We start from the raw sequence: 13,882 nt of genomic DNA, 5'->3' as shown, positions 1-13,882 counted from the left end.
AGACAATAATTAAATATTTACTAAACTATATAATATATAACATCATATAATAACTTCTAAAATATATGAATATAACAAATATATAACATTCCTATAAACTTATTTAAAATATTATTATTTAACCAGGACTTAAGACAGCTAGATGACACTTTTTGTGGACTTTTGCCAAAAAAAAACAAAAAACAGGGATCTCTGGATGCAGATAAGAAAATTAAAAGTACACATTGTTCATTTACATACACTACCAACATTGTAACAATACAAAGCTGGTTGAAATTTGACAAAGTTGTTATTACTATTATTATTAAAACAATTCAACACTAATTCAGTCAAATACAATAAATGTAATATATAACCAGCCTAACATAACTAACATACACTAGCCTAATTGTAAAGAGTTTTCACAGGACCAACTAAACTAACCTTTCAGACAACACAAAAACTGGTTGATTCTGAAAATGTAACAATACAAATCTGGTTAACATTTGCAATTATCTTTAACAATTAAAACTACATTGTTAAAACAGGAAAGAAATAATTATGTTCAATAAATATAATAATATAATATAATACATAGCTATTTCATAGAACCAGCTAAACAAGTCTTTGACAACTCGCTGACTATTTTTGCATATCATTTCATTACTTAACTAGTTTGAAAACTAATAATCAAGTTTGTATGTGAAAGGGAAAGGCTTTACCTGTAGAAGATGACGGCACCATCATCACAGATGTAGAGTGGCCAGACATTGAGGGTGGAGACTTTAGGATTCCAATCTAAATCCTGATGGATCTCCAACACTGAAATGTCACAAGGAAAAGTTCCTCGTCCCTGTAGGAGAAACAAGCCAGTCAGATCTGAAGGAAGGGCATCTGAAACTCAACCAAATCTGATACGCAAAGACTGCCGTACCTTGGCAAACTCCAAATTCTCAAGAGGAATTCCACTCAATTCACTGAGCTGAGAGAACAAAATATGACATTAGCACTCAAATGAAGAGGAAAACAAAGAATTCCAAGCATTTTATATTACACATACCTTCTCCTTGAGCTCCTCTACGCTGCTGCTCTCCAGCACCACCTCCCGGAAGGCCTCCAGCTTCATCTGGGCTGGGCACCAGCGACGGGTCAAAACCGCCAACTGGGACATGGACTTCATCCGCTCCGGTTCTACAAGCAAGAAAGTCATTGAATGACAAAATATATGGGCTGTTGGACAAGAATATTTATGACAACTGTGATGGCCATGATGGTCTTCACCTTCAAGGACTTCTAGGAACACCTCCCAGTTACTGGAGATGTTGATGTCCTCCTCATAAACGTGATAATCCAGAAACACTGTGCCTGGGTTCTTCCAGGTCTTCTTCCTGAGTCTAAACCTGTGACACACAGAGCGACACACATCGTGTTAGTATTCTGAGGCATTAATCGTCCTGCGCTGTGAGTCAGTGCATTTAAAAGGTCAGTTGCTGGAGTGAAGCACTGAGATGCGTCACTGCAGCATGCAGAAGGATGATGTGCATCCAAAACTGCTGCAGCATATTCATGAGTCAGTCCGGCGACAACAACAACAGCCATCCCAAGAACAAGAAAACTGAGATTTCAGATAGATAACATGATGATTTTTCATTACATTTTCAATAAAAAAAACCTTAACTGAACATAATACATCCAAAATGTAAAAGTATGCAACCTATTCCACTTTGCAGATTTAAAGTTTGCGTTCTTTTAATTCAGCTAACATGCCATGATGTATCAATCCTCTACTGGTCACACGATACGAAAATGTCATAGTTCACCAAACTTGTATTTTGGAAAGCAGTGAAATGCACACAGCATTCATATGAATATGATTGGAAGTCAGTGTAATGAAAAGTGTAGTGTGACCGCCCCTTAAACTGCAAAAATGGTTCGCTTCATAGTGTGTGATTTTGCAAAGCCAAAAGGAAACACATGAATGTGTTAACAAGGCACATGGATACAACAATGTCTTTTCAGTCATCACTGTTACTCATTTCACATGCTAAAAGATTAGCCAATCAAAACAAAAGATGTTTTTGGTGCAAAAAACGGAGGCCCGATATGCTTCAAGTGAAAGAAGAATGAACTGGTGTGGTGTCATTTCAAATAAATCAAGCCAAAAGTTCATTTCAGGAGTTCAAAACAGCTAGCCAAAGCAAAAACTTTGGAAAATTTCACTCCGATTGGTGAACATTCTCAAAATAGCACTTCTTTGATGCAGTTAATTTCTTCCATTCAGTCCGGAAGCTGCTTGTTTTAAAGCAGGGTTTTGGGGTTTTTTTGGAAGGAAAATTCTCAGACACCACTGTGTGGAAAATTCTCAGACACCACTTTAGGAAGTGTCTTTTTTGTTTTTTTTACATAGTTCTACTGGTGCCCAGATCGAAATTTATAACAATTTCAAATAGGCATTTTCCGGACCTCTGCTGGGAAGGAAATTTAGAGACCGGACTTTAATTGATTACTGCTTTAAAGCACTCTACTGTATAAAGTGCCATACAAATAAACATGACGTGACTTGACTGGAGTGCCAAATTGCAGAGCTCTGGTAAATCTATCCACATCACTGTGATCAGATGCTTTTAGCTTCTGTTTTCTTATGGCTGTCATCTTTGTTGCAAAGAGCAATGAAGAAACTTCACCATTCACGTCATTTCAGGGCCTTTAGAAGAAAAAAAATCTTATCTTACCTATCTATACTGAGGTCCAGTTTGCACTGGTCTTTGAGTTGAGGCAGCAACTCCTCTTTAGACTGTCGAACAGTCATGCCTTTAGCGAACACAGTGTCCAAAAGGAACTTACAGGGCTGTCAAAACAAAATACACATTACATGTGCACAAACATCTTTTTTTTTTACCAGTTTTAGAATACGCAATATAGAATAAACTAAATGCACATCCATTTCCAAACGTTTTGTCCCTCACCTCTGGGTCATTGACTAACAGCTGGTACACCTTCACCCTGTATTCTCCTTTCTTCAGTGCACGTCCCAATCGAATCGTGATCTGTTCAACAGCAGAGCAGCAGTGCAAATAAACATGCAGTGTCTCATTTATGCGACTTTATTGGTGCCAAACAGAAATGCAAGAATAACTAAGAATAGTTGTCTTTGTATATTAAGATAGAATGTAAAGTTAGAATCTCACCTTGTTGTCATCAGAGAAAGAGGAGAGCGTCTCATTCAGCCGCACACTCTCAAACTCCTGGTTGTTGGCATAAACCCGGAAGACCTTAAACTGAGTGGAGGGGACGCCAACAAACAGCTCTAGATTCTGTTTGAATGCTGCCAGTGTGATCCTCTTATCAACATGGACAAGTAAATCTAAAACAGACATATTAGCAACATTAACTTGCTTAATAAAATGTACGTTCAACAGAAACAGATGGTTATTTGTTTAGTTTTACTGTTTGAATATTATATTGGTTTTATCAGCTGATATTTTGGTTTTAACATCTGATAAAAACAGGGTCAAATCGTCATTAGAATTCCTTAGAATTTAAACCCAAATTGTTTTAGGTTACCAGCCAATTGACTAATGTGTATGTGTGTGTGTGTGTGTGTGTGTGTGTGTGTGTGTGTATGTATGTATGTATGTATATATGTGTATATATATATATATATATATATATATATGTGTATGTATATATATATATATATATATATATATATATATATATATATATATATATATATATATATATATATATATATATATATATATATATATTCTTTTTTTTTCTCCTGTAATATACAATACAGCAATTTTCATCTAATGACTTGAAAGTTTATATTTGGAAAGAATTAATCAACCATCAATAAAATGTTGGAGGTAATTTTGATGGCGAGAATCTGCATAGAAAATAAAAAAAAATACTATCAAAAAATGTAAAATGTCAATGTAAAATGTAAAACATTTTAATTGCGAACAAACCATCTTCTTAGTGCTAAAAGATTACATAAATTTAGCATTGAAAATGTATATTATTAAATGACAATAATAATATTAATAATACTAATGTATACTATCTAAATGACAATACTATTTTGTATAATGCAGAAATTTAATGAAACAATATTAAAAACTTTATATTATTTTATAGCAAGCGTTAAAATTACTGACATTTTAGCCCAAATTTTAACATTAAATCCTCAAGCTTTTATTTTGGCAGTTTGACAAATAAATAAAAGTGCTGTTATATTATATGCATGATATATCAAAATAAAAACCTTGTGACATGGCTTAATGCTATAAACAGATTGCGAAGACTGCAAATTAAATAAATAGATGCCCTGTTATTTAAGGCTCAAACACGGCATTGTTCATTTAAAATCAAAATCTAATCCTGTCCAAAAAGAAAAAAAAAGAAAATTCAACTAGAGAGACTTTACATTTCTGTCCTTCTCCAGATCCTTCCTCATGAGAGTATGGCTCTGCTTTGAAGTACAGGTACTGGGCGTCAGCTTTGCTCTTGCCGTTCTCATCGTACTCGCTGTCTGTGCCGGAGTCCTCCTCCGCCGTGTCCCAAGTCTCCTTCTTCCCCTCGTGTGCTTTGGAGCGCCGGCTGCTGGTGATGCTGTGCGAGTCGAGGCCGTTAGCCAGAGGCAGTGGGCCGCTGTCGGCGTTACACAGCGTGTCACTGCTGTGGCTGGAGCTCAGGATATCACTGTCCACCGAGCTGGTGCTGCGGTCGTTATTGACGTCCGAGTCAGAGCGCTCCTCGGAGGGGAACTGGTTCACCGTGTCTGAGGTGGCCTGTGTGCAGTTCTCCGTCTGGGAAAGCTGCGAGGCAGCATCCGGCTCTTGTGCTGGTGACTCAATGTGCTCAAAGTCGCTGTGTTCTGAGCTCTTCTGACTGTCACTGGTGCTGGAGGATTGCTGATGCTGCTGCTGCTGTTGTTGCTGTAAAGAAAGGTTCTTTAGCTTCTCTGTGCTCTCTTCAAGAATGGCCTCCACTGACTTCCTGCTGCCCTTCGCCCCATCAAAAGAGTCCTCAGAGTCAGCGTTAGCTTTGGGGCAACTAGTTCTGTTGGCCAAAGAGCCTGGTGACTGCTCGGGCAAGGAGACAAACAGTCTGATTGTGTTCCCGTGCCGATCCAGGAGCTTCCACAAAACAGAGTCAGTGAAAACGGCCTGATGATCCGTCGAGTATGAGCTCTCCACAAAAACCTGAGGATAAACAACAGCATCTTATAGAAAACAGCAAAATTAAGACATTAAGGGAAAATGCTGCAAAAACTCTCAAGAAGGATCTTCTTGTGAAACTTAGTTCTCTAGGTTTTGGAAAAGAATTGTAAGGCACTGGTATGGTCGGAATGTGAAGGCCATTCCAAAAAGTAGGTCAGCTAAATATGCTAAGGCACGACTTAAGTTCACTTAAAGAAAACTTACAAGCATAATTTCAGTATAAAAACTATTTGACTTTTAGTTTACCGAGTATACTTCAAAGTACATTTTCATAAAATAAGAAAACTTGAAGTATCCAGCTAGCAAATAAACAGTAACTCTACTACAGTTAAACTACCCAATTTAGTCCCAAGAAGTACTTATGTAGTACAATTACGAGAATATTACTAGTACACTGATTTTTACCTAAAGTTAACTTCAATTATGCTTCTTTTTTTTTGTAATGGATTGCATATATATTCAATACCAGAATGCATTGCAATGGGCTCTAAAAAATATCCAAAAAAATAACTTTTTGGCAAGTATTTTTGAGTGTCATGCATTTTGCACTTAGTGTACAGGTCCTTTTCAAAAAATTAGCATATTGTGATAAAGTTCATTATTTTCTGTAATGTACTGATAAACATTAGACTTTCATATATTTTAGATTCATTACAACACAACTGAAGTAGTTCAAACCTTTTATTGTTTTAATATTGATGATTTTGGCATACAGCTCATGAAAACCCAAAATTCCTATCTCAAAAAATTAGCATATTTCATCCGACCAATAAAAGAAAAGTGTTTTTAATACAAAAAAAAGAGTCAACCTTCAAATAATTATGTTCAGTTATGCACTCAATACTTGGTCGGGAATCCTTTTGCAGAAATGACTGCTTCAATGCGGCGTGGCATGGAGGCAATCAGCCTGTGGCACTGCTGAGGTGTTATGGAGGCCCAGGATGCTTCGATAGCGGCCTTAAGCTCATCCAGAGTGTTGGGTCTTGCGTCTCTCAACTTTCTCTTCACAATATCCCACAGATTCTCTATGGGGTTCAGGTCAGGAGAGTTGGCAGGCCAATTGAGCACAGTAATACCATGGTCAGTAAACCATTTACCAGTGGTTTTGGCACTGTGAGCAGGTGCCAGGTCGTGCTGAAAAATGAAATCTTCATCTCCATAAAGCTTTTCAGCAGATGGAAGCATGAAGTGCTCCAAAATCTCCTGATAGCTAGCTGCATTGACCCCGCCCTTGATAAAACACAGTGGACCAACACCAGCATCACTGACTGTGGGTACTTGACACTGGACTTCAGGCATTTTGGCATTTCCCTCTCCCCAGTCTTCCTCCAGACTCTGGCACCTTGATTTCCGATTGACATGCAAAATTTGCTTTCATCCGAAAAAAGTACTTTGGACCACTGAGCAACAGTCCAGTGCTGCTTCTCTGTAGCCCAGGTCAGGCGCTTCTGCCGCTGTTTCTGGTTCAAAAGTGGCTTGACCTGGGGAATGCGGCACCTGTAGCCCATTTCCTGCACACGCCTGTACACGGTGGCTCTGGATGTTTCTACTCCAGACTCAGTCCACTGCTTCCGCAGGTCCCCCAAGGTCTGGAATCGGTCCTTCTCCACAATCTTCCTCAGGGTCCAGTCACCTCTTCTCGTTGTGCTGCGTTTTCTGCCACACTTTATCCTTCCCACTGAGGTGCCTTGATACAGCACTCTGGGAACAGCCTATTCGTTCAGAAATTTCTTTCTGTGTCTTACCCTCTTGCTTGAGGGTGTCAATGATGGCCTTCTGGACAGCAGTCAGGTCGGCAGTCTTACCCATGATTGCGGTTTTGAGTAATGAACCAGGCTGGGAGTTTTTAAAAGCCTCAGGAATCTTTTGCAGGTGTTTAGAGTTAATTAGTTGATTCAGATGATTAGGTTAATAGTTCGTTTAGAGAACCTTTTCATGATATGCAAATTTTTTGAGATAGGAATTTTGGGTTTTCATGAGCTGTATGCCAAAATCATCAATATTAAAACAATAAAAGGCTTGAACTACTTCAGTTGTGTTGTAATGAATCTAAAATATATGAAAGTCTAATGTTTATCAGTACATTACAGAAAATAATGACCTTTATCACAATATGCTAATTTTTTGAAAAGGACCTGTATATAATAAGAGGGATTGTCAAATCTCTTGTATACCTTAATGGAGGGGCAATAATTGTATGCCATGCATAGTTGTATGCCATGCATGACCATAAACTGTTTATGAAGAACATTTCAAAACCAGTCGTGTTCTACTTTGGTCAAGATGCTGCCTTAGAAGGTAAGTTTTAGAAAAGAGCCATTAAAGTAAGTGTTATGCAACCTTGTTACTCCTGAAGAAACCTTCTGCTTTCAGAGTCTTGTTGGGCACATAAAGAAGCCGAAGGTCATTATAGCAGCGCTCTAAGACGACACGCATCGTCTCCACACAAAGCCTCGTGGCCTGAGAACACAACCAGGTGACAAGATGTTAGATGGAAGAGGATATCTGTTTCAACAGTCATTGGCACTTTCCACAAATAGGGAACAAAACACGTGTTTGAAACTCCCTAAAATATATATTTGGCATGTGTTTATAAAACTAAACTATTAAATAAAAAAATGAAGATAAATGAAAAAATATATACATGAAACACCCCCCCCCAAAAAAAAAAAAATCAAGGATTTCAGATTTTACCTGTAAGTGCAAAAAGGGTAGCTTTGGTAATTCAATGACACTGCTGTATGGTTATTGTAAGGGGAGACTGTATACACTATAATAATTTAGTGTTGGATAATAGTTTATCTAACTGTTCTCTCTAAACAACATTGGACTTGGGCGTTCATTGGTTTAAAAAAATTAAATAATGGGTCACAATTTTTTTTCCCCTATTTATGGAAATTGGCCTTTGTAAGTTAATGGAGCAGTATATTCACTCAGAAATGAGATTTTGTACCTGCGCAATGAGTTGCTTGAACTCTGTAATAGTCTGGTTGAGATACGCCCTGACGCTGACTGGAGCAGCAATAGACTCACTCTTCAGATCCACCACATGGACCTTCACCATCACCTCTGCAATAAACACACAAACATTGTCAGCAGTTGATGGTGAGTTCATTTTGAAAGGATATCTGGTCAACCATAATGAAAAATCTTGGAAACCAAAGGATTGCAAAATGATGATGCATTAATGTCATTTTTTTTTTTTATTGGGACCTTTGATCGCAGATTTTTAGTTAAACATATTGCAAATGTTCTGCTCAGTAGATACCTCCAGGTTTGTAGGGCTGGAACTCTTGGTCAGGCTTGCGGATCTCCAGGAGCAGGTCAAACATGTATGAAGACTTGACCCCGCCGAGCAGCAGACCCATGGGCATGTCTTCCTCGCCTTCGTATGAACGTTCTAGATATTCGTGAAACTCATCGTATTTGACCAATCGACAGCAGTCTAGTGGCACCACTCCAAGATCCATCAGCTGATCACCCAGAGGACAATCACACCATGCACACAGACAAACACAATGAAACAATCAGTGATCAATTAAGAGAGACTTAGACAATCTGATGCAGAGGTGAACTATAGACAACTGGCCTTGCTCACCTTGTATGCCATTTCTGTTGCCTCTCTGAGAGTTTTGTCCTTGTGAACCTCCAGCTTATTCTCCATCATCATCGTCTTCACTGGATGCATGCAGAAGAGCTTGATCTAATGGAAGAGGACAGAATAAGGCTATATTCTAAACAGGCTCTGTCTACACAGGTCTTTTAAGGCAGAATCCTAAACATCAAGTCAGCATTTTAACAGATTTGGTTCCATCGTCCTGAAGTCACTTTTTTTTTTTTATAAGATCTGTGGTTAACACAAGCTCAAAATATTTGCACATTTTATTCTACAACATGCAACGCATCAGTAATACCTCCTTGTGTTTTTTTTTTTTTTTTTTACTTTTATTTGTCTTGGCAGTTGCTATCAAGTGTCTAAATGGGACTACAGAGGTTGTCAGGGACATTCATCAAAATGTACAAGTAAACTCAATAACTGACTAGTCCAATTTAGTAGCCTCATTCTGTTTATAATTGTGCTCTTGCAATCTATTCTAACTCAAACTTTCCCTGAAAATCTTGAAAGAGTTGTCGGAAGCTTAATGGTGATGTTGAAATCATACGACCATTGATAGCCTGCCTTTTCAATAGCTTTTTACTTCAGTTGATTGTATTTAGGCTTCAAAATTCCTCAATTGTTGTGATCATTTGTATAGATTATCTTGATGAACATCTGGTTTTTATCAAGGGAAACAGGGTGAGGCTAATTTGTGGACTGCCATAAAAAAAACATCAACACTGCAGAACTCAATTCCTTCAAATGGAAAGTGAAGGCATTAAAAAAACAAAGGCATCCCTCTCAGTAATGCAACACTGCTGAGCCTCTGGTTGTAAAAAATCTAAATTTATATTTATAAAGAAACGGAATAAACTTTCACAGGTGAGAATATGTTTGTGTGTTATTAAAAATATTGATATCTCGATATTAATCGATTCTCATTTTTAAGAAACAATATCGATACTTAAATACCAAGATTAGTCTAGCTTGTGTGCTTTGGTACTTTTAATATGAAAAAGTCTCAGATTTCAAATTCTGTCCATTGTATTCAAACAATAAATGCTGTTTTGAAGCCGTTTAATGTAGAGTGACATCCATTTCGCAAGGATGAAGATGGCGATCCTGACTCGCCATCTCCTCCTCAGACGCGCATTTAGAGAGAAATGCATCATTATGGATTATGATTATAAATGAAAGTTTTTGTTTTCGATTTGTTTTATTTCGTTAAGTAGCAATTTAAAGCTTTCTATAGATATATTTATTATGTCTGTGAGGCATGTATTCGCTGAGTTTCGGTTCATTTTTGTGAAGCGCTCCTGTTCAAGACGAGACGGCAGAAAGCTCATCATCTTTGTTGTCTTTATAAAAGCGCAACGTTTTGTTGATATTGTGAGTGCACACAAATAAAAGTAGACCCTTTACAGATCCGAATGATGTATTACTCTTACCTTTATGAGCAAAAATGACGGCATATCCACTGAAAAAATGCAAGTGATTGCATTGGGAACTACATGTCCTGCAAAGCGCGCACTCTCCGCACAAGTCATCTTTATTTATATAGCGCTTTTAACAATACAGATTGTGTCAAAGCACTTAACAGTATCAAATTGGAGGATAGAGTGTCAGGAATGTATAAAAATAAGATTAAACACTCAATTTTCAGTTAAGGCATTTCATTATTGAATTCAGAGATGTCATTGTCTAGATCAGTTTAGTTTAAATAGTATCTGTGAAATCAAATTGACGATAATCACTAGAAATTAAGCGAGCAAGCCAGAGGCAACAGCAGCAAGGAACCAAAACTCCCTCTGTGACAGAATGGAGAAAAAAAAACCTTGGGAGAAACCAGGCTCAGTTGGGGGGCCAGTTCTCCTCTGGTCAGGAGATAATTGTTTATTTATTGTTTCAATTAAAATTAAATGCATTTATTTCTATTGTATATTGTTGCAATTTCTAACAATAATAGTATTATGTAGTTAGGCATTTTATTATATTTTTAGTTATTTTCTTTTATTTTTAGTTTTATTGTATTTAAGTCGAGGTAACTATTGGATACAGCGCACATTTATCTAGGTTTAACGTTTAAACATTGTTATATGTTTGAACTGTTTTATATCTATAGATTTTATTTGAGGCAAGTCGTGATGAATTGAGAAGGCTAAATTGATGAAACAGTCTATGATCAGCTTACTGTATGCTGCTGGCCGCTTAGTCGTTACTTTAAAAAACAAAAACTTATAACGAACAAAAAATGCTCCAAACGTTTTTCTAAATTAACTTAATAAAAAAACTAAACTAAATATAATCACTTTGCCATTACATACAAAACTGAACTATTTTAATAGCTGAAACAGTAGTAGCCTATAAGCTGTTTTGGGAGAAGGGGGAAAAAAGACAGGCTCGGGTCGGTAATTCTGATAAGCTGTCGGACACGGGCCGGGCTAGGGCCTAAATTTGAGGCCCGTGCAGGGCTCTAACTTTAATTTTACAGCATTAGTAGAGATTTTGTTTTCCTTGAGAAAATTTGGGTTTTTTTATTTTTAATTTACGATTGCAGACACACATTCAAGTTGCTCTCGAGTGTTCACGGACCAGCTTTGACCATTCCAATATGGCAGACGGCTTACGTATAGTGGCCCATAGAAACAGCTGCTAATAAGATGCCTTACATGCAGCAATACACGCAGGGCCTAAAATTAACACTCGCCAAGCGCTGAATACCTCACAAGTAAAAATCGGCGTTGGCGAGTACATGTAACAGTGTCAGTCGCCAGTTGTTCAAAGACAAAATCATCGTGATTAGCTGTTCTGTCATAAGCGACAAGAGCGAGTCAAATAATAGGATACAAACGGGCTGATTAAGGTCAGAGCAGTGTGATGGCCAGCTTGTCCCTAGACACAGTTCTAATAACTTTTATCCTGAGAAAATTTTTTCGGAAGATTAACTTTTCCCTTCTTTATTCTTCATAACCCGAGAGAATGTGGCGACACATGCCTGGGGTTAAGCCGCCTAAACGGTGCAGTATACTATAGTTTGAAAGGCTGCGTGTTCGGCTGAACACATATGCTGAGCTGCTTCAGACAGCGCACCAGTAGCGCTTCAACAGACGAAAACACACAATTATGTCAAAATGCAAGGTTTTGGCGAGTTACCTTGTAAACGTAGTATTAAATGAGTTATAAAGTCTTAAATGACCGTAAAGAGTTGGGAGAAAATCGGATGCGTTTCAGATCTGTGTCGTGTGCATTAGGTTTTAAAGAGACTGATTTTAAAGTGAAACCTGCTGAAGTCTGTCATTGATGTAAACCAAAGAACAAAAGAAAAAGAGAAATCATTGGACTGTTCTAGTCGCTGATTAACTTTTGTAGCTTGAATAAAGATTAATCTGTATAGTTTAAGCATATACAATTTATAGTTTATGTGAAGATTGTTTTAAAATCACTTAAATTAAAAGGTATACATTTCAGAACCTATTAAAATGTTAAAAATAATGGTTTCAATTACACCGTAATGTTGAATGGCTATAATTAATATGGAAAATTGAGGGAAAATGCATTTTATAGAGACACCAGTAGCAGGACAAATTAAAAACATTGTAAATATGTTTAGTCATTGTAGTAAAAACAGCCTGTTTTTGCAAAAATAGTTTCATGGGCGGTAAAAAACATTTTTGGCCGGTAAATTTTATCACGTCACTGGCCATTGGCAGGTGTGGCAAAAAGTTAGTTTTAGGCCCTGAATACATGTCTATAATTTTTTCCCCCGCAAACTCTACCCCACAGTCATTTCTAAAGATTTTATTGGTCAAGTTGTGTAAGCGCTGATGAAACATACCATCCTAACCCAATTTTCACTCAGAAATTGCTAGATAATTAATTACGAAGAAACGGCAAGTAACACATTGAAACATGTAATTAGAAAGCAGACGTCTAGTAGAAAGACTGTAGAAATAGAAAGTATCATTATCTTGCAAAACATACTCCAATATGCTTTATTTACAACTTAGAATTTTTTTATTTTTTTTTTACAAAATCTTTGCCTATATTTCCTGACCCTCACCACCATCAAATTTTTGTGGCTTAACATTAAATGTTACCTTAAATTATACTCTACAATACCTAATTAAGGTCAAATTCTGTGGCACACTGCTTGGAACAGCTTTTGCATTAAGAGCGCACCTGTGATGCCTAAAATGCTGTCTAGGTTCGCAGCTCATTAAGGTTTGGAACAGGGCCTAAGTATATTCATGCAGTTTACCTTGCATGTGTTGCGCTCAATCTCTCTTTGCCTCTTCTCCTGTTCTTCAGACTCTTTCTCTCGCTGTACCAGTTTCTTTATGTGCTCTGGGAAGTCCTCCACTTCCAGGAATTCTGCAAAACACACAGAGTCCACTAAATTCCAGAATCTCAGAGAGGGAGCGAGATCGCTGGGAATGCTTTTTGATACTGAGAAAATTAATTAATTTGCAACACTCAAACCATGTAAATTCCATTTCTTACTTGCATTCCTGGAGGGGTCTTTTAGTCTGTACATGAGCATGTATGCATTTGTAGAGCTGTTGGGGGGTAAAAGTAAAAGATTTGATAAAAATTGATATTTTGACATACTTAGCATTATAATGTTTTACAACATTTCAGAGATCACAAATGTAGGACTAGGAGGCTTCACACACCTGGCAAAGGCACTGGAGTAATAGCCTCTGCTCCCTGAGGATCCGCCATATGTCTTCCGGATGTCATCCTGCGTGATCTGGAATGCACACATGATGGCAATAACACAAATTACAACCCTGTATTATAAACCTCCAATCCTGTACAGTTTTCTTTCTTTCTGTACAAACAAAAATAGAATAGACACGTGGTTGCTCATTTATAACACTTCAAATTCATTAACGTTAGAATTAGGTTAATAACAAATTTGTGAATATGATGGAATTCTTTTGTGAAAAGTGTGTATATTAGGGGTGTAACGGTACACGTGTTCATATTGAAAATTTTTAGTACGGGTCTTTCGGTTCAGTACGCATGTGTACCGAGCAAATTGTTTTAACCAATGCACGAGTGAAACTTCACTGGA

At 37.4% G+C, this 13,882-nt stretch overlaps 1 protein-coding gene across 2 annotated transcripts in view; it reads right to left on the bottom strand.

Moving 5' to 3' along the window:
• LOC306874220 (ubiquitin carboxyl-terminal hydrolase 47-like) overlaps window positions 1–13,882 on the bottom strand; it is a 35,098-nt gene that overhangs the window by 3,088 nt on the left and 18,128 nt on the right. For both annotated transcript variants that reach the window (XM_079424101.1, XM_079424100.1), the window contains exons 13-27: window positions 13,479–13,555; window positions 13,306–13,361; window positions 13,064–13,176; window positions 8,806–8,910; window positions 8,476–8,680; window positions 8,161–8,276; window positions 7,548–7,667; window positions 4,412–5,189; window positions 3,168–3,343; window positions 2,946–3,026; window positions 2,712–2,827; window positions 1,261–1,379; window positions 1,040–1,170; window positions 914–961; window positions 702–832 (exon numbers count right to left, since the gene is read on the bottom strand). In XM_079424101.1, the coding sequence (XP_079280227.1) occupies window positions 702–832; window positions 914–961; window positions 1,040–1,170; window positions 1,261–1,379; window positions 2,712–2,827; window positions 2,946–3,026; window positions 3,168–3,343; window positions 4,412–5,189; window positions 7,548–7,667; window positions 8,161–8,276; window positions 8,476–8,680; window positions 8,806–8,910; window positions 13,064–13,176; window positions 13,306–13,361; window positions 13,479–13,555 (2,372 nt within the window). The remainder of the gene's footprint in view (window positions 1–701; window positions 833–913; window positions 962–1,039; window positions 1,171–1,260; window positions 1,380–2,711; window positions 2,828–2,945; window positions 3,027–3,167; window positions 3,344–4,411; window positions 5,190–7,547; window positions 7,668–8,160; window positions 8,277–8,475; window positions 8,681–8,805; window positions 8,911–13,063; window positions 13,177–13,305; window positions 13,362–13,478; window positions 13,556–13,882) is intronic.

Source organism: Barbus barbus, assembly GCF_936440315.1.
Source record: "Barbus barbus genome assembly, chromosome: 1".
NCBI lineage: Eukaryota > Metazoa > Chordata > Actinopteri > Cypriniformes > Cyprinidae > Barbus > Barbus barbus.
The sequence above is the reverse complement of the archived record's forward strand: the minus strand, read 5'-3'. Positions and strand labels throughout refer to the sequence as shown.